Source organism: Leopardus geoffroyi, chromosome D1, assembly GCF_018350155.1.
Source record: "Leopardus geoffroyi isolate Oge1 chromosome D1, O.geoffroyi_Oge1_pat1.0, whole genome shotgun sequence".
NCBI lineage: Eukaryota > Metazoa > Chordata > Mammalia > Carnivora > Felidae > Leopardus > Leopardus geoffroyi.
The window spans coordinates 104,230,183-104,250,288 of NC_059329.1; the positions used below are offsets into that span (position 1 = coordinate 104,230,183).

At 42.6% G+C, this 20,106-nt stretch overlaps 1 protein-coding gene across 1 annotated transcript in view; it reads right to left on the bottom strand.

Moving 5' to 3' along the window:
- Positions 1-20,106, bottom strand: part of PATL1 (PAT1 homolog 1, processing body mRNA decay factor) — a 32,445-nt gene that overhangs the window by 11,970 nt on the left and 369 nt on the right. The window contains exons 2-12 of the mRNA XM_045485344.1: positions 18,149-18,260; positions 10,605-10,822; positions 10,233-10,313; positions 9,401-9,595; positions 8,363-8,464; positions 7,103-7,192; positions 6,671-6,888; positions 4,523-4,612; positions 1,993-2,173; positions 813-936; positions 255-352 (exon numbers count right to left, since the gene is read on the bottom strand). Of these exons, the coding sequence (XP_045341300.1) occupies positions 255-352; positions 813-936; positions 1,993-2,173; positions 4,523-4,612; positions 6,671-6,888; positions 7,103-7,192; positions 8,363-8,464; positions 9,401-9,595; positions 10,233-10,313; positions 10,605-10,822; positions 18,149-18,260 (1,509 nt within the window). The remainder of the gene's footprint in view (positions 1-254; positions 353-812; positions 937-1,992; positions 2,174-4,522; positions 4,613-6,670; positions 6,889-7,102; positions 7,193-8,362; positions 8,465-9,400; positions 9,596-10,232; positions 10,314-10,604; positions 10,823-18,148; positions 18,261-20,106) is intronic.

Here is a 20,106-nt window from a genome sequence, read left to right on the forward strand (position 1 = left end):
AGAACTGCACTAGATAGCTGATGCTGTTTGCAGCCAGTTACCCAGGTTAAAGACTCCTGCCGCCCCCTGTCCTGCCTGGCTGCCTTAGAGGTGAAGGTGTTAGATCTCAGTCCCTGTGCAGGAAACCAGAAAGCCAGGACATGCCAGGTAGGACGCTCCTAGTTAGACAACAACCGACTCCATTATGCATGAGTCCATTCCACAATGACCTCCAGAACAGTAGTGACGACCCGCACAATTCTGCTGACACTTACGTCATCCTCACTCCGAGATGTCACAACAGCATCGATCATCTTTCGGGGATTATTCACACTAGAGACAGTGAGCTTTCCCAAAGAGCCCTCAAACTGCACTGCAAAGACAAAACATTTCCAAAAAGGAAGTCAGCGGTGCAGGTGGGCCGCTTCCAAAGACCTTTATGTTCTCTGGTCTTTCCTCACAGCCTAACAATTCGATACAAAAACCTACATATCTAACGTGATTTCTTATTAAAATCGATCTTTTCCCATTTTGGGGTTGTTAATAATAATGACACTCTGAAGTATTTCCCTTTTATTATATAGGGATACCAGAAATTATAACACATTTGAAAAAGTTACGGAATCTCAAGTCTTAAAGGATCTACAAGTGCATCTGCTGGACCACTCACGCCATGCTGCAGAAAAGGCTGCCCTCTGCACGTAAGGACAACAGTCCTTGATGAAGGAGTTTCGAACAGCCCTATATCCAGCCATCTACACGGATGTTTATATTTTATCGTATCAGCAGCATGTCAAATGTCTTCTAATACAGACCGAGGGATAGGGACTTACCTGGCTTATAGGCGTGCTCCAGTTTGGCCACCTGAGGGGTAATGAGCTTGGTACGCTCCTTTTTAGGGCCTTCACCTTGCACTTCTTCAGCAGCTGACAGTTTCTCCAGTTTTTCAAAGTAATTCTATCACACGAGAAGGTGATTTCAGTTGCAACATAAGCCCAGAGTATGGCTGCTCTTTACATAATTATGCCAGCGGCAGTTAACAACCTGAACTCTTTAGGTGTATTGATCTTTAATTTTTGCTAGACCGCTAGATGTTTCCTTCTCAAAAAGTCCCAGCCTTCAGAAAAGCCAATTATCAATGGAAATATCTTCAGACCTCCAATACCTTCTTTATAAAGTTTGATTTAACTTTATTTAGTTTTTAAATTTTTGAGAGAGAGAGGGAGGGAGAAAGCAGGGGAGAGTAGTAGAGGGGGAGAGAGAGAGATCTTAAGCAGGCTCCAAACTCAGTGCAGAGCCCCACGTAGGGCTTGTTCCCATGACTCTGGGATCATGAGCTGAAATCAAGAGTCAGACACTCAACCAACTGAGCTGCTCAGGCACCGCAGGCTGCCAAAATTCTTGTTTTTTACGTTTATTTATTTTTGAGAGAGAAAGGGAGGCAGAAAATCACAAGCAGGCTCCGTGCTGTCAGTGCAGAGCCCTGACATGGGGCTTAATCCCACGACCCTGGGATCATGACCTGAGCTGAAATCAAGAGCCTGACACTTAGGGACGCCTGGGTGGCTCAGTCGGTTGTGCATCCAACTTCAGCTCAGGTCACGACCTTGCAGTTTGTGGGTTCAAGCCCCACGTCAGGCTCTCTGTTGTCAGCACAGAGCCTGCTTTGGATCCTCTGTCTCCCTCTCTCTCTCAAATTAAACACTGGAAAAAAAGAAAAAGAGTCAGATGCTTAACCAACTAAGCCATCCAGGCGTCCAGACTGCCAATATCCTTAACTGAAAGAACTATTTCAAGACATTGGGTGTGACAGCCTCTGTAAGAAATTAAAAGCATATACAGGAACCTTTTAGTGAATAGTGAGAGGCTCTCCTGCTTGAAAAGAGGACAGAATATGTTTAGGTAGTTCCTAACCCCCTGAAAACTACCTCCAAAGAGAAATTTGTCAGTATTTAAGCCTACCAGACTTCCACGAGTGCCTTCGTCAGAGTGAGGGACTGGTCGGTCACTTACCTGGTAATAAAAATCGTCCAGGTAGGGGTCAGTGCTCTGTAGCTGCATCATCTGGATTTTAGAGACCCAGTCTTTCTCTCGCTGCAGCATGAGGTTGGCGTAGGGGTCCTTTCGGAGATGGTCCTGATGGCTGCTCCGGTGACTTCCTCTATCTCCCGCACCGTTAAGACTCCGATGCTGACTGAAAAACAAACATAGGGCTCATTCACTCCAAGTCAGGGCATTCCTTGGGTCTCATAACAATATGGGAACAAACCAGGCCAAGTTAAAAAAAAAAGATGCCACTTTGCTTTTGTTAAAAAAGGAGAACTGAGTCTTGCCGGAATCTGAGAAGAAAGAGCTACGCAACACACACTGAGGGAAGTAACGGAGATCGGAGTGCCTCACCATGTGCTAAGCCCTCTCACCTGTGGCCTTCTGCTTAAGCCCTACAAGAACCCTAACAAGTGGGGAGTTTTATTGTCTCCACTGAAGACAACAAACTGAGGCCAAGGAGATGTGAAACACAGGCCAACTGACTCCCGGTCTATAAACTTCTCTTTTAACTTGTTGAAAATCATGAAATACTTCAAATATAGAGAAAAGCCCACAATAAACATTCACTTATCCACCACCAAGACTTAGTGGGGAAAAAAAATTGCCCAAACTTGCATATATAGAAACCTTTTAGTGAATAGTGAGAGGCTCTCCTGGTTGAAAAGGGAACAGACTGTGCTTAGTTCTAACTAAGAAGCTCTATAGAGTTTTATGCAGGAACATTTAAGTAACATACTGTCACAACATTCAGTTGAAGGCCCTCTTGAACCCCGTCTGGACCCTAGTTTCCAGCTTCCCTCCCTTCCCAGAGGAACCACCATCCTGACGTGGTGAGAACTCTCCCTGAAACGTTTTTAAGACTTACTGCTTGTGTGTCCATCTTTAAATATTATATAGTATTATTCTCTGTGCCTTTAAGTTTTACATAAATGGTACTGGATAAGTTTCTTCTAATTCAACATCACCTTCTTCATATGTATCCATGTCGACAGCATACCCAGGTGTATACCAAAAAGAACTGCTAGGTTGTAGTGTATCCACATTTTCAACCTTATTATTTACTACCAAATTCTCTCACAAGAGGCTGTAAAACCAACATTCTTGCCAACAACGAGTGTTGAGACATTTCAAATTTTGCTTATCTGATGATGTAAAATGGTTATCTAATTTTAATCTGTATTTTCCTGATTATAAGTGGGCTTGAAATCTTTTCTTTGTTTTTGACTTTCAGGTGTCTGATACGATGTTCAACAGTTCCACGTGTTACTCTGTGCTCGTCACGACAAGTGCTCTCCTTAATCCCCATCCTCTACTTCCCCCAGCCCACCTCCCCTCTGGACACCACCAGTCTGTTTTCTAGAATTCTGAGTCTGTCTCTTTTTTTCCTCTGTTCGTTTGTTTTGTTTCTTAAATTCCACATATGAGCGAAATCATATCAGCTTTACTAAGGTATGACTGATACACAACTGTGCGTATTTAACGTCTATAATTTTGTACATTTGGACACGCACGAACCCTTTCGACACCATCACCACACGTGGGGTAACAGATGTATCCGATACCCACCAGGGTTTCTGGATCTCCCACTGTTTTTGTTGTTGTTGTTGTTTGGTGGCAAGACATTCCACATGAATGAGATCCACCCTCTTAACAAATCTCAAGCATGTAAAACCATACTGTTAACTACAGGCACTACAAGTTTCATATTTTCACACAGTCAAATGTATTGATCTTTTCCTTTAAGGTGTACCCTTTTCATGTCTTATTTTAAGAGCCTCTTTTTTTCCCCTGCTGAAAGTATCCTAGAACTTCTTTGAAAGTGAGAAGGAATTACACAAACAGAACCACAAAACTGAAGGTTAAAGAAACCTCAAAGTTATGTTTACTTTTCTTATTTTCTGTATATGAATGATCATAGAGCACCAGGTCTGTGAAGTCAGGACTCTGACATGTCCTGTTTTTCTTTTAATCCTCAAAACCTACCACAGTGTCTGCTCTACAGCCAGGGCTGCCTATATAAATACACAGTTATATTTGTGAGTGAAATTAAATTACAGGCAAAAACAGAGTGACTTGGTTTTACTGAAGACTGAAGTTAAGGCTAGCCATTATGTTTCAAAGTTACCTCTGAGCTGAGATTATAAACAAAAGGTAGTTAAGAGTATGGTAAGAACTTGGTAAGGAGTATAAAATGACTAAAAAAAAAAAAAAAAAAAAAAAAATCAGATCTAATGTGTTTCTGATGGGGATGCCTGGGTGGCTTGGTTGGTTAAGCGACCAATTTCGGCTCAGGTCACAATCTCATGGTTCCTGGGTTCCACCCCACATCGGGCTCCATGCTGGACGTGGACAGCCTGCTTGGGATTCTCCCTCCCTCCCTCCCTCTGTCCCTCCTCCACTCGTTCTAAAATTAATAAATAAACATAAAATTAGTAGCACTGTCAAAACTACAAGCTGAGTTAAAAAACCACAAAGGAGCAGGATGGGTACTTACTTTCTGTTCTGCTGCTGCCTCTGATGCAAGAGCCGACGGTGCTGGGGATGGAGGTGAGTTGTGTCTGGTCTAAACATCGGGGTCTGAGACCTGAGAAAAAAGGGAAAGGTTTCCAATTCTACTGTTCTGATGACTTGAAATTTTATTTTATTTTATTTTATTTTATTTAAAAAAAAATTTTTTTTTTCAACGTTTATTTATTTTTGGGACAGAGAGAGCAGAGCATGAACGGGGGAGGGGCAGAGAGAGAGGGAGACACAGAATCGGAAACAGGCTCCAGGCTCCGAGCCATCAGCCCAGAGCCCGACGCGGGGCTCGAACTCACGGACCGCGAGATCGTGACCTGGCTGAAGTCGGACGCTTAACCGACTGCGCCACCCAGGCGCCCCACTGATGACTTGAAATTTTAGAGAATGTTGTCAGTACAGGGTAACTTCATACATGTCCACCCAAGGGAATGTTCAAGTCTATTCTCAGATCTTTCAGAAGGAAAAGACAACTGTGTTTTTACATGTCTTCTACAGAGATTAATTCTCAACTCCTAAGAAGAGGATCATAAAATTTGAGTGAATTAGCAGTAAATAGTGTAACTATTTTTCTTCTCACTCCTGTTAACAGAAGTCTCTTAAAAGATTTAATGTGCTTATTTTCAAATCTTTGGGAGAGACATTGAAAATATACGTGATTAAGGAAGACACTTGTTGGAATGAGCACTGGATATTAAACACAGGGGATGAACCACTGGAATCTACTCCTGAAATCATTACTGCACTACATACTAACTTGGATGTAAACTAAAAAATAAATTAAATTAAAAAAATAAAATAGCCCCCTAGCATTCCACACCAAAAATAAACAAGCAAACAAATAATTGCTGCCAAAAAGAAAGAAAGAAAGAAAGAAAGAAAGAAAGAAAGAAAGAAAGAAAGAAAGAAAGAAAGAAAATATATGTGTGACCATCAATTTATGTCAACTTGGCTACAGGCTATGGTACCCAGCTGTTTTCTGGTCACACACTAATCTAGATGTTGCTATGAAAGTATTTTGTAGATGTGATTAATTAAGAATTAATCAACAGGGGGCGTCTGAGTGGCTTAGTTGGTTAAGCATCCGACTTGATTTCAGCTCCAATCACAATCTTGCAGTTCTGTGGGTCGAACCCCATGTTGGGCTCTGCACTGTCAGTGTGGAGCTGGCTTGGGTTTATCTCTCTCCTTCTCTCTCTTTCCCTACCCTGCTCACACATTCTCTCAAAATAGTTAAAAACCTTAATTAAGAAAAAAGATGACCTTTGAAAATGTGGATGGGCCTCCCCCAACCAGTTGAAGGCATTAAGAACAAAACTGGTATTTCCCAGACAAGAAGGAATTTGGCCTCAAGACTGGAACACAGAGGTCCTGCCTGAGTTTTTGTTTTTTAATTATATTTAAATCTAAGTTAAATCTAAGTTAGTGAACTGCCTGAGTTTCTAACCTGCCAGCCTGTCCTACAAATTTCAGACTCAACTGCAAATTCAACTCTTATGTGAATTTCCACTCTGCTGGCCTGCTCTATGGATTTCCTTAGCCATTCCTTAAAATAAATCTTTTCTTTATGAAGATATACACGTATATACATATATACATATATATATACACATGCGTATGTGTGTATATATATCTTAAAGATTGTTTCTCTGAGGAATCCTGATATGATACAGTATGTAATAAAACATAATTTCCCTAGAAGCAGGAACTTGAACCCCTGTTATAAAACCAGAGCAGAAGCGAGCAACCTAGCTAGCACTCAGATTAGCATCTGTATTGTATCTCTGTTCTTTAACATACGGTAATTCTTGTTAAGCCATAAGCACTTTGTGCGTATGTCCGAGTGTTTGTAAAATGGATATAAAGTGAGACCTGAGAGAGGTTAGAAGAAATAAAAGAGGTGATTAACCAGCAAGGTGCAAATATACACAGGAAGCATGTGACTTTAGGGAAATGCTAATTTGGAAGAATGCCTGGAGGCTGTCAAACATTTCTGTGTTTGGCAAGCTGAGGATACAGGAACATCTCAAAACCCACCCCTTGCAAACATCATGAGGCCTCTGTATTGTAACACTAAGCCTCAATGACTATGACAGATAAACAGTGGCCTGTGTTTGCACACCTTAGGTTTTGCAGGTGAGGCCCTGGGCCGGGGGAGTGCTGCTGGGGAGGCGGTGGGGCGGGGGGTGCAGCACTAAAGAAGGCACGGAAGCCCGGCGCTGGGGGCAGCACCTGCCCCACTCGCCCTTGCAGCAACTTGGGATTCATGGCGGCAAGCGGACTACCAACAAATCCAGGAACCCGTGCAAACTGGCTGGGAGACATCCGTCCAGGCGGCAGCTAGAAAGAGGGACAAGATCTCAGATTTAGTTCATCAGCAAGTCCTCTTGCTTTTACAAAAGTGAATATGATTTCCATCAATAACTTTGTTTGAATAAAGTGTAGGGAAAATTGGGAGGCAGTAGAGACTGATTAATGGCAAAGAGGGACATCATCTAGTGAATGTCAAGAAAGTAAGAGAGCTCTTCGTGAGCTGGGCTAATCATAGCCTTACCTGTGCTCCTCCCAGAAGCTGTGCTCTCTGGAGGGGGCTGAGGACAGGAGGAACACTAGGAGGGAAAGGGTGACCCAGCAGGGAAGAGTTCTAAGGGGGAAAAAAAAAGACAGTTATATGCTTTCTGCGAAACAGGTAAATCAATATAACAAAGAATTCGGTAGGAATGCTGAATAAACTTGGATATAAAAATGCTCAAACTGTATAGTCAAGCTACCCATGGAAGGAACACAAAAGAGAGCAATGCTAGAAATCAGAAAGCACGATGGGGCAGCTGGGTGGCTCAGCTGGTCAAGCATCCGACTTCAGCTGAGGTCATCATCTTGCAATACATGAGTTGGAACCCCAGGTGGGGCTCTGTGCTGACACTCAGAGCCTGGAGCCACTTCGGATTCTGTGTCTCCCTCTCTCTCTGCCCCTCCCCCACTCATGCTCTGTCTCTCTCAAAAATAAACAAACATTAGGGACGCCTGGGTGGCTCAGTCAGGTGAGCGTCCGACTTCAGCTCAGGTCATGATCTCACAGTTCATGGGCTAGAGCCCCGCATCAGGCTCTGTGCTGACCGCTTGCTCAGAGCCTAGAGCCTGCTTCAGATTCTGTGTCTCCTCTCTCTGCCCCTCCCCGGCTCACGCTTTTGTCTGTTTCTCAAAAATAAATAAATGTAAAAAAATTAAAATAAAAAAATAAACAAACATTAAAAATAAAAATAAAGGGGCGCCTGGTGGCTCAGTCGGTTGGGCATCCGACTTTGGCTCAGGTCATGATCTCACGGTCCGTGAGTTCGAGCCCTGCATCGGGCTCTCTGCTGACAGCTTAGAGCCTGGAGCCTGCTTTGGATTCTGTGAATTTGTGATTCTGCTTTGGACTCTGCTCCTCCCCTGCTCATGCTCTGTCTCAAAAAAAAAAAAAAAAAAAGAAAAAAAAAATTAAAAAAAATTTATAAAAAAAAAATAAAAATTAAAAATAAAAATAAAAGAAATCATGAAGCACGACACTCATGTAACTTGAAAAAGGAAGTGACTTTGAAAAAGGATAGGGACTGAAATAGCAGGCCAGGCCGAGTTTGGGCTTTCAAAGATACAAAAAAGTTCAGGTAGGAAACAACGCGATGAACCAGGTCTACTTACCTGGGGACTGTAAGATCTAGAAACTCAAGCACGGAGATTATGAAAAGCTTGCATTATTTAGGAGCTGCCTATATATGAGTAGCGCTCAGAAACTACATGCTGCGTGCTTTCACGAGATTGTAGAATGACATACCGGGACACTGCAGAGCTGGTTTGGGGACGCCCTCTCACTGTAGGGAGCAGGATAGCGCGGTGGCATCGGGGGCCGGACATGGACAGGCTTCGGACACAGGATCTATCAGGACAAACATATACACAACTACACTCAATGAAGTCAGTTTTTCCTCCACCTACACCCCCTCCCCTCAAGTACCGGTAGACACGCGAACTTAATGCAAAGCCCTACTTCTAATCAAATCGCTATGGCTGTGGGTTCACAGAAGAACCTTTGGTTACTTCCTCTCATAAACATCAAGCAACGTGCCACTTGCAACTGAAGAAGATTTAGCTAATTCTCCAGTTATCCCCACCCTTCCATGCTATCTGAGGGAGGTACCAGCAGATATTCTGACTTGCAAATTCTCTGCAAGAGGATATATTTTGGTAGCAGCGAGGGAGAAGGAATGATAAGAAAGCTGGAGGATTAACTAAGTCCTATTCTGAAGCCCCTGTGATATGGCCGCCATGCTCAGCTCTTTTGTGATACATTGTGACTCCACCGTTTCATAGGATACTGAGCCTAACTAGGCCATACCAACACCACCCTCCCCCCATACCTTCCAAATTGGCCTTCCTTTTCAGCTGCTGGTTTCAGGTGGAGGAAAGTCTATGGAACAGGACTGCACAGGCTCTAGGGAAAGCAGGGATATCTTAAAGGTAAAAAGGGATGTGGACAATGCTGTGTGTTCCCACTCCCCCCAGCTTTCAGTTACCTCTCTGCCAATGTTTTGGGCAGCCAGCAAAACACTCTGAAAAGGATATAGATGCTAAATGTGCTCAACTACCCTTTTTCTCCCCCACTTAATAGGCAGCAGCACCAGGAGCAGCACCAGGAAAGGGCATTAGGGAATGTGTCTCTTGTTTGTACTAACTTCTCCTCTAATTGGCTACTTCTCTTTCTACTCTAATGCCTACCCCAAACGTCCACCCTCCTCCCGGCATCGCCATTTTCCCAAATAATTTTGCCCAGATTCCCAATATCCTGGGCTGAGTGCCTGTTAATGAGAGGTACCTGTTGGCTGAAGCTGGGTACAGCCATCTGCTTAGGTGGGGTGCCTATGGGGACGGCTCTAACAGGAGGGCTCCCGATGACAGGTGATGTGGACCGCCGCGGCAAAGCACGCTCAGAAAGGTCCCGATCATCTTCTGGGCCCTGTGGGGGCCTCTGAGGCAGGGCATATTCTAATACAGACACTGTAGGCATTTCCTAATTAAGGAAATAGTTAAAAAAAAAAAAAAAAAAAAAAAAAAGAGCGCGAGAGAAGAGAAAATTAGCTCATGGCCAACTTAAAATGTTTTAATAATCCGTACAGATGCCAAAAACATCTTGAGAAATTATTTTTAAGTTTGATTTCTATTTCACATCCAGTAACATTCACTCTTTGGTATACAGTCAGTCCTCTGAATTTTGAGAAATGCACGGAGTCATGGATCTACCACAATCACAAAGCACAGTAGTTTTGTCACCCCCAAACTTCTGTTGTATTGTCCCTTAGTTGATCCCTCCCAACACCCCCAACCACTGGCAAACACTGATCTGTTCTCCATCCCCACAGTTTTGCCTAGAAATGACTGAAGTAATCGAATCGTAAACTAACAAATTTGAGTTCTAATGGCTCCCTTTCAACCTTTTCAAACTAAAGCACGGTAAAGTGAGCACAGCCACGGAGGCTGAGAAGTGTATGATCAACAGGGACAGCTCCGAGTGCTAGGTTGAGTAATCAGCATCATAACGGCACAGGACACACATCTGTACGTTGTTTCGGTAAGGAAAGGGTGACAACAGGAGCCAACCTGGAATCTGCAGATGCTAGGAATTTGTGTAAAGAGAAAACACTTAATACCTGAGTTAGCAGTGGTCCTCGGATTCGCCTCAGAACTTCAGATCCATCCCAGATGCTGGAATTGAGACTCCCTGGTTGGGGCTAACAAAAAAGGAAAACACATACACAAAGTCTGGAATGGTGTGGGCTTTCTGGGCATTTAACTGCTTTTGGTGAACAAGGTCCCAAGAGAGTCTCAACTGCTTGAGGATACGAAATCACAGCGTTCCAGAATATACATTATTCCCTACCTTCGACTGCTACGATCAGGAACTACGTTACCAATTTTTAAGGTACAGGTAAGTCTCTTGGGATGAAACAATATGGCAAAGCTCAATACTTCACCTCAATCACCAGTCTGCTATAGTTCTCAAATCACAGTAGCTTACTCACTTGCAGGACTGGCCTGGTCTGCACTGCCCTCATGATAGCTGGATCTTCTAGCTCATTCTCAATCACCATCTTACTGAGCCTTTCTGCCAGATTCTCCTCATGGTCACCCAGCAAGTCCATCTCATCCCTTTCTCCATTGCCCGTTTGTTCATTAACTGCCGCTGGGAGCTTCTCTTCCAGTTCAGCCAGGCGCTCATGTGCTTCCTGCCAGTCATCATCTAGAAGGAAATCGTTAGAAGAAACACAGTTCATATTGGGACTAAAAAGTTTCATGAAATTCTTCTGGGAACCAAATGCACAATCCTAACTTCAGAAGACAGTAAGTGTCCATTTAGAGACACGAACTACGGTTTAAACTGAGAGGTACATGAGAGTGGGCTTTTCACTAAGGACAAATAACATCATACCAGCAACCAAGTTCGAGCACTTAGAGTAATAGTTGAATACGTTATCAATGGCATCCAAACTCTATTCCGAAAACAATTTCTAAACTGGTGATAGGGATGTACATGACATCCTGCTGGTTTTGACATTCTATGACGTTTTGGGCAAAAAAGGAAAGTTAAAACTCACTGCATTAGCCTATGCTTTCTTTTAGGTTATAACTGCCATCCTCTTCAACGTTTATTTATTTTTGGGACAGAGAGAGACAGAGCATGAACGGGGGAGGGGCAGAGAGAGAGGGAGACACAGAATTGGAAACAGGCTCCAGGCTCTGAGCCATCAGCCCAGAGCCTGACGCGGGGCTCGAGCTCACAGACCGCGAGATCGTGACCTGGCTGAAGTCGGACACTTAACCGACTGCGCCACCCAGGCGCCCCTGCCATCCTCTTTACAAGCTCTCAAATCCATTCATTTTGTTCAATTAATATTTACTGAGCACCTATTAATGCGGTTAAGTACAGTTTTAGGCACATGGGACAGATCAGTGTATAAAACAAAGACCCAGCCCTCCTGCAGCACTCCTTCAGGGAGGGAAGAGACAGAACAGACAATAAATGTATCGATTAAGTACATTCAACACTATATCAGAAAATGAAGCCCTGTAGGAGTGTAGAGGAAAAGCAGCAGTTTGAAAACATTAAAGAGGGTAGTCACAGGTACCTGTCATTCTTAGAGTGACGTCTGAGCAAAGATTCAAGAGTAAGGTAGTTAGCCATATGGATAGCTGGGAGAAGAGTGTTCCAGACAGAGGGACAGTCCGTAGGAAGGACTTAAGATGACTGATGATTCTGAGAGACAGCAAGGACTGTGTTTGGATTAGAATGATCAAGGGGAAAGAGCTGAGGGGAAAAAAATGAGGCCAGATAGGCAGCAGGAGGGAGCTCCTTCTGGGCCTTTTGGGCCACTCTGACTGAAAGGGGGGAGGGGGGACCCTGGAGGTTTTGATGTGGCTTGACTTTTTGAAAGAAATACTCTGGCTGCTGTACTGAGAACACATTGGGGATTTGGGGGGTGGGCGGGGAAAGGAGCGGAAATATTGGAAGCCTGGAGGCCTGCCAGGTGACTACTGCACACGTCAGGGCAAAGGTGATGGTGACTTGGACCTGGGTCCCGTCCTCTTCCATTTTAACAATGTCTCTGCTGTTCCTGGACACTATACAGTCTGTGGCACTGGCACTAGGTTTTCTTCTCCTTTTGTGCTGACACAGCATTATTTTTGAGTCCTGCTCAGCACAGACACAAATTTTCAGAACCCTTCACCAGCTTCTCTATAAACTAGACCGTTTCCATCACTCGGTCTCCAATGCTCCTCAACCTCATCCCTCCGTTCTGCTTCCACCGTAAAAGCTCCATTCACTATTATGCTCTTTTCAGTATTAAAATTCAGGTTATCTTTCCCCTCCTCATGGAAGCTTTCCCTAAACAATCTTTTCGTTTTAATGCTGCCTTCACCTCATCTAAACATGGAAGACTTTCAAACACAAAAAACTCACGTATTCATAAATATCTTCTTACTTTAGTTTTTGTTTTTATGTCCCATAAAATTCAACAGAAAGGGTAACAGGTAATTCTCTTTATAACTAACATTAGAAACACAGGATTCTGCAAGTGTCCTCCATGGCAATCCTTCCACATGACTTTTCTTGACACCTCATTAAAAGAAAGAGGGAAGGAAGAACTAAAGGCACTATAACAAGAAAAAACAAAGGTACCTGATATACAATAAGGGTATAGTAAATAGTAGCCACTTAAAAAAAGATTTAGTTAGATTTACTGATAATTTTCTGAGGGGCTCATGTTAAAATTATCTTTTTTCCCCCTCTGCTTACAAAGAAAATACATGTTTATTAAAAAATTTAAACATTGGGGCGCCTGGGTCATTGGGATGCCTAGATGGCTCAGTCAGTTAAGCGTCTGACTTCGGCTCAGGTCATGATGTTGCGGTCTATGAGTTCGAGCCTCGCATCGGGATCTGGGTTGACAATTCAGAGCCTGGAGCCTGCTTCAGATTCTGTGTCTCCCCCTCTCTCTGCCCCTCCCCACTCACGCTCTGTCTCTCTCTCTCTCAAAAATGAATAAAGATGTAAAGTAAATAAATAATTGAAACATCACACAAATCTGTTACTTTTATAGAGTTCCCCAGAACTCTATAGGTACGTTAAGTTTTTTAGATGCAAACTATAAAGTTTAACTTGTTTCTTTGTATTTTTTTATTAAAAATTTGTTTTAATGTTTATTTATTTTTGAGACAGAGACAGAGAGAGAGAGAGAGACAGAGCATGAGCAGGGGAGGGGCAGAGAGAGAGGGAGACTCAGAATCCAAAGCAGGCTCCAAGCACTAAGCTGTCAGCACAGAGACCAACAGGGGGCCCAAACTCACAAGCCATGAGATCACGACCGGGGCCAAAGTTGGATGCTTAACGGACTGAGCCACCCAGGTGCCCCTTGTTTCTTTGTATTTAAGCAATACATCCTGTACAGCTTTTCATGCACACACACATGTATATGACTACTGATAATATTAGCTCATTCTTTTTAACACCTGTATAAGATTCTGTTCTATTGATATACTAATTTAATTGATTGCTTGCTGATGGAAATTTGGATTATTTGCAAATTTTCAATGTAACGATTAACACTGTAATGAGTGTTACACAGATCTTAATATCTTAGTATATGTGCTGCTGAAGGGGGCACCACAGATCTTAACATCTTACGCAAATATTTACTAAGTAGGCAGCAAAGTCCCTTGTAAGGTCAGATTATAAACATTTAAAATTTGCTATTTTTATTACATAACAATGCATCACCTAACACTAGTGATGCAAAAAGCAAGGGAAGGGAGACTTTCAGATGTACAATTTGGTATGATCAGAACCACTGTCTAGTCTTCGAGCACTGTGGTATATCTGCATGTACTATTTGTGGTAAAGAAAAAAATTCACTTTAGATGAAAATTATAGTATTATCAGTTACCCAGAAAAATATTCTTAAAGATGAATGTAATTAAAAATCAGTTGCGACATTAATATTTGTGTCATCTTTGCTAAGGAAGAGTAAGCTGAGCAAGTTTTTAAAGGATTGTTTTTTGCAATGTTACTAACTCGGGGATGCCAAAAGATGAGGACTCTATACAATCCTCAGTTGGGGGATTTTTTTTAACATTTATCTCCCCAGTTTAAGAAGCTAATTTGTTAGCAGACAGATCCTAATGCAGAAGAATTCTAACTTGAGTTGTTTTCATTCACCACCTCCCATACTCATGTTTACTAGGATTACCAGATCCTACCAAAGACAAAGAGTGTATTTGTCCTTAATAATACATTTTAAAAGCACTGGTTAAATAGCCATATTCTGTGAGAATGGCTTTGTTGTGAATGGACTGTCACTGTTTCAAACATGTAAATAAAGAAATCTATGCCACAGAATACTGTCATCTTTATTTTGGATCTTCCTTGCTCTTGTGAAAAGTCATGTGAAGCAATATGTCAAGAGATCACATGCCCTTACTAGAAGAGGATACCTCACTCATATCTTTTTCAAATGACCTAAAAATAAAGTTACGTATATATGCCAACACTTGACCTCAATCCACAATGGTCAAAATCATAAAGGCTAGGCAAAAGAATACCAGAGAAATGAAGAAAAAAGAAGTATCTGTTTTCTGTTAACTAATTAATCTACACCCAGATATGGGTTACTGAATTCCGGGCTGCCGTCTGTCTCTGGAATACTTTTGAATAAAAACAAAATGAAAAGGAAATACAGGTGAGTTAATGTTAAGGCAACTTAAGTCCCTAAAGATTTTAACAGCTATCAATTAAAGGGAAGTGGAAAGAATGGGGAGCCTTTCCAAGTAGAGGCAGGAGATTCCCAAAGATTCCTCACCAACTCTAAACATAACTGGTAGTTTACACTGATTGCATTTATAGTTACTTAACCTCTCTCACACTTTGCTTCCTCATTTGTTCAAATGAACAAGGTTCTTGTGAGGATTAATAATATATATATATACACACAACATTTATAGTGGTGCCCAGCAGACAATAAGTACTTTGTAAGTGTCAACTTTTATTTTTAGAGGATGAGTTAAGATTACTGTGGCCATTTACTGCTTTAAGATGATGTAAATATTTTTCCGTGCAGAAGACAAGCACTAGTTTCTTAAGGAAAGGTGACATCAGAGCATTTGCAGCCAGTGACTTAAAATAACTACTGTACTAACAAGTATCATTCAAGACACTCACTCCTTGAGTTAAAAACCATCAACCCATAACATGTCAGAGGTCTGACATTTTACCTCCTGGTTTAAATTCTTAAATTTTCTTTCTTAATTTTTATTTAGTTTTGAGTGAGACAGAGAGAGGGAGAGAGGGGGAGAGAGATTGATTGATTGAGACAGAACGTGAACAGGGGAGGGGCAGAGAGAAAGAGACATAGAATCCATAACAGGCTGTAGGCTCTGAGCTGTCAGTACAGAGCCCCATGCAGTGCTCGAACCACTAGCAGTGAGATCATGACCTGAGCCAAAGTTGGATGCTTAACCGACTGAGCCACCCAGGCGCCCCTCCTAGTTTAAATTCTTTATACCACCTGTACCAGTGTATTAAACAAATCACAGGTTGACTTAGCAATTTTTTAAAATAAATCTGTGTAATATTTATATCAAGATATCATAAAGAATTATGATTTTAACTTTAATACAAATATATCATACTCCTAAAGGAGAGGGCTCATATTTGGAAATCTCTTTTTTTAATGTTTATTTTGAGAGACAGAGAGAGTGAGCGAGCATGCATGCATGCAAGCAGGGGAGGGGCGAAGAGAGAGAATCCCAAGCAGGCTGCTCCGTGCCATCAGCACAGAGCCTGATGGGGGAGGTTTGCACTCACAAATTGTTGGATCATGACCTGGGCCGAAGTCAACAGTCAGATGCTAAACTGACTGGGCCACCCAAGCACCCCTAGAAATCTCTTCTCCATTATAAACTTTGATGAACAAGGAAAGTCTTTCTTAATCACTTATGCCCTCAGGTACAAACTGGGCTAACCATATGCTGCTGTTTCACTGCCTTTACTTTTTACTACCCGTTCTTTTACTGTGTAACCCTAGGGGCTTTTTCAACATGTGTGTGCTTTTCTTTTTTTCCATCATACAAAATACAGTTCTGCACACTCCAATGTCCTTTTAAGGAAACATTTCCCTCAACTTGTGATGAACGGAGAAGCAGAAAAAGATTGCCCACAGCACGCTGGAAGTCAACGAGAAGAGGCAAGATTATTTCTCTTCTGTCCGGGTTCAAAACTGAGGGCTTATTACTATGCTGTTTCATCTTAATGTAACATCTGTCAGTCAATTCCATCAACTTCATTTAATAGTGATGAATTTGCTGAAAAATGGTAACAATCAGTACAATACTTTAAGAGAAAAGGAGTTCCAGAAACAAGCACACAATGCTTGTAACTTCTATTGTGTTCTATAGGTTATACACTAAAGGAACTTCCAAATACAATTTGCAATTCACATCAGTTCATTTGCAATTCTATCCTACCTCTCTTCTTCGGTGATCTCCATGGAGAGAGAACAGCATCTTTGACATTGTCCTTCTCTTGGCCGATCTCATCTCCTAAACTATGGCTATAATCCAAATGGTCTTTGGTTTCCTTCTGTAATCCGTCTTGCTTCTACCTTAGACACTTCTCTTGCTGCTCCTGATAGTGGCAGTTGTATATCTCTACTGAATTCTGTAAGCCTCGACTAACGAGCAAACTTTGTTATTTTTGCCAGTTAATTCAACATAGTCTAAGTTTTAATCAACTCAAGCTACTTAGGTCACTGCAGAATGAGTCACCATTATTACACCTCTAAGATTTCTTATTTGTTTTTGATATTCAACATTTTAAGATTAGTCACTATTGCATAATTTCCTCTTGCTACTTAACTTTGAACAATGTTTGTTGCATAGACAGAAATGCTGATTCCAAAGAAATCACATATAGTTACACATCCCAACAGAAACACTGTTATTGCTACTTTTCAACACCAACAGTTAAAGTAAAAGTATTTGCACTTACCTATTTATTTTTTTTAAGTATATTTTATTAGTACACTTGTTCTAGGATCTCTAATTCTTGAACTTTATCATATAAGCTTGCTCCCTAAGCCTCCCATTTTAGTAATTATAACTCTGAGCTCTGTTACATTTAGTTTGGCTCTTTAGTTTTTTACCCTTTTCCAATTCCTAGAATATATGTTCATATCCAGGGATGAGAAAATTTCATCTGTGCACAGCACTTTTCTAACTTATGAAGACTTCCTATCACCACAATTCTTGGAATAAAATGCTTCCTATTTTACTGAAGATACCATAAGGCAATAGCAGGGTCATGCAATATACCACTGGTTAATTGAATTTCATTGTATTTATTTTTTAAAGTTTATTTCTTTATTCTGAGAGGGAGAGCAGGCATGGGAGGGGCAGAAAGACAGGGGGGGGGGGAAGGATAGGGAGAAGAGAGAGGGAGAGGAGGGGGAGCGGGAGAAAGAGAGAGAGAAAAAATTCCAAGCAGGCTCCACACTGCCAGCACAGAGACTGATGCAGGGCTTGAACCCACGAAACGTGAGATCATGACCTGAGCTGAAATCAAGAGTTGGACGCCTAACTGCTGAGCCACCCAGGAGCCCCATGAATTTTAAAACATACACACTCAAGTCCAAGTTTTCTCTTAGTTAACTGGTTTTCCAAAAGTTACATGTTCCACAAATAAAAATTTCCTTCTTCTAGGATTATTTTAAATCTTCAGAAAATGCCTACTTGTCTAACCATTTGCATTCCTTTTAGCATCCAACCTACAGCTACAGGTAATGTAGCCGGAAGGGACAGGGCTCAGAGAACATCTGGTTTTATATATGAGGAAAAAAAAGAGGCCCAGGGAGTGGGGTAGATGCTTCCAGTGAGGACTGAACTATTCTGAGACCGAGAATGCAATATTTTGCCCAATTTGTGAAGGCAGTTACTCCTACTAAGATAAAGCACTTAAAAGAGAACATTTGAAAAGAGCAAGAGACCAAGATGACATTCTAAGAACACTGTCACTTACCAACTGCACCTGACCCAAATGTATCATCATTGAATTGATCAATCTCTTCATCTTCCTCTCCCAAGCCCTGAAAGGCATCTTCATCTTCGTCCAGAGGACAATCCTCTAAAGACTAAAAAAAGAGAAGAGATTAACTATTCATGAAATTCACACTCATGAGTAACAATGTGAAAAAGTCATTGAAAAAAAATGTTCATTTTATCTTCCCCACCATCAGAATAGCTTCATTATGACCTCTTGTAGAGACAGCATTTTTTCTATGCCCAATTTCCTTGACTTTGGAAGATGTCAGCATCTTCTTTCAGTTTCTCTTGGCCCAAACACTCCGTTTCTCCATCAAGAATCTAGTAACGGTATTTCTTCGCATAACTAAGGAATTAGGCCCCCAACTTTCTTCACATCACTGGTTAGAGTAGTAATGACCGCTGAAGATGCACACTTTATTATTATTTTGCTTGAGTTTTAGAAATATTTTTCAACATTAAGTATCAGGTTTCCCATATTCATGTCAAATTTGCAACCATATTTCATTATGCCCTTTTAAGGTTTTCTGTTCATTTTCCATCATGTTTTCTGTAGGCCCAAACTCTGGTGATCAAACAGAAAGCTAAATTTTCAACCCCAATCAAGAGAACTCTGGAAAAGCTGTGATACGGTGAGTTCAAGTTCTGGCTCCATTCGTACAAGTGGTGCAAACTTGGGCAAGTCATATTCTAGTTAACGCGGTACAGACCTCTAAAGTACCTATTGTGTCTCAGGCTCTGTGTTAGGCTCTAGGTGGTAACAAAGGGACAACACCTCAGTGAGGATAAAATGGGGCAGAGATTTGGCAAAGACTCTGGACTGCTCCACAGTGCTAGATATTCCCACAACCACGTAGGTCCGTTCCCTTTTAAATATTTCCCCCCTCCGCTACCGTTTTCGACGGACTTATTTTCCAAGTTTTCTTTTCTTTTGACAACTCTGCCTCCTGCATCTCAGCATCTCTCTCCATGTTTACATCAAGTCAGTTCATCTTGAACCCTTCCTATTGTGTATGTGTCCCCCAATGTCCAAAGACTCAGGATCACAGCACCACCTATCAACAGGCAGGTCTGTGACATACCTTGCCAGGCTACTTCTTCGCTAGGCTGTCCCCGAAGGAAAGGTTAGGCCAAAGGGCCATTCCACCCATCTTAAGCCCTCCCAAACTTACACAAAGCAGGCATACAACTGCCTCCACGTCACAAGCAACTCCCAGCTGCACGCCCTTCAAAATCACAAAGATCCACTTAGCCAAATCACTGCTTTCTTCAATTGCAGAGGCTCTCAGGGATCACCTAGAGCAGCCCTTTCAGTCTACAAATCTAGAAACTTTATGTCCAGAGACTGGGAGTTGCTCAAGGTCATACAGTGAGTTAGCGGTCGGGTTAGACTGTCGCTAACTTGACTGTCGCTACATTCCCGGGATGGTCACCAAACCCACGTCTCCCCCCACTCGCCCAGAAGGAACTTCTGCTGGACACGCCCCCTCCCAACTCGGGGAGCCCTCTTTGGTAAACAGTCTTCAGCCCCAGAAAAGGGCAAGTCCGGGCACCCCCTGACCCGCTGGTTGCCAGTGCGCACGGGTATGTAACTGGAGGGGAGGTGGTTCCGGGTCCAGGGCGGGAAACGTGTTTCTAGGCTTTCCCGGGAGACTCTTCCTCAAGCCGGTGGGTGCGACGCTCTCCCCTCCGCGGCTCCTCCCGGGGTGGGGGTTGGGGAATGGTCTGGATACGGTACTTAACGGGCCCTCGCCACCCCAAAACAGAGGCCAACTCTCCCGGCGGCAACTGATAGGGCAGTCCCGCCCCCTGGAGCCTGCTCACCACCCTCGGATTAAACCCGCGACCCCAGGCCCCAAGCGCTCTACTCGGTCCCGGCGGTCCCGCCGCCAGCCCCCTCCTCCTCCAGGGGCGCGGGACGGACGCGCAGGGGGT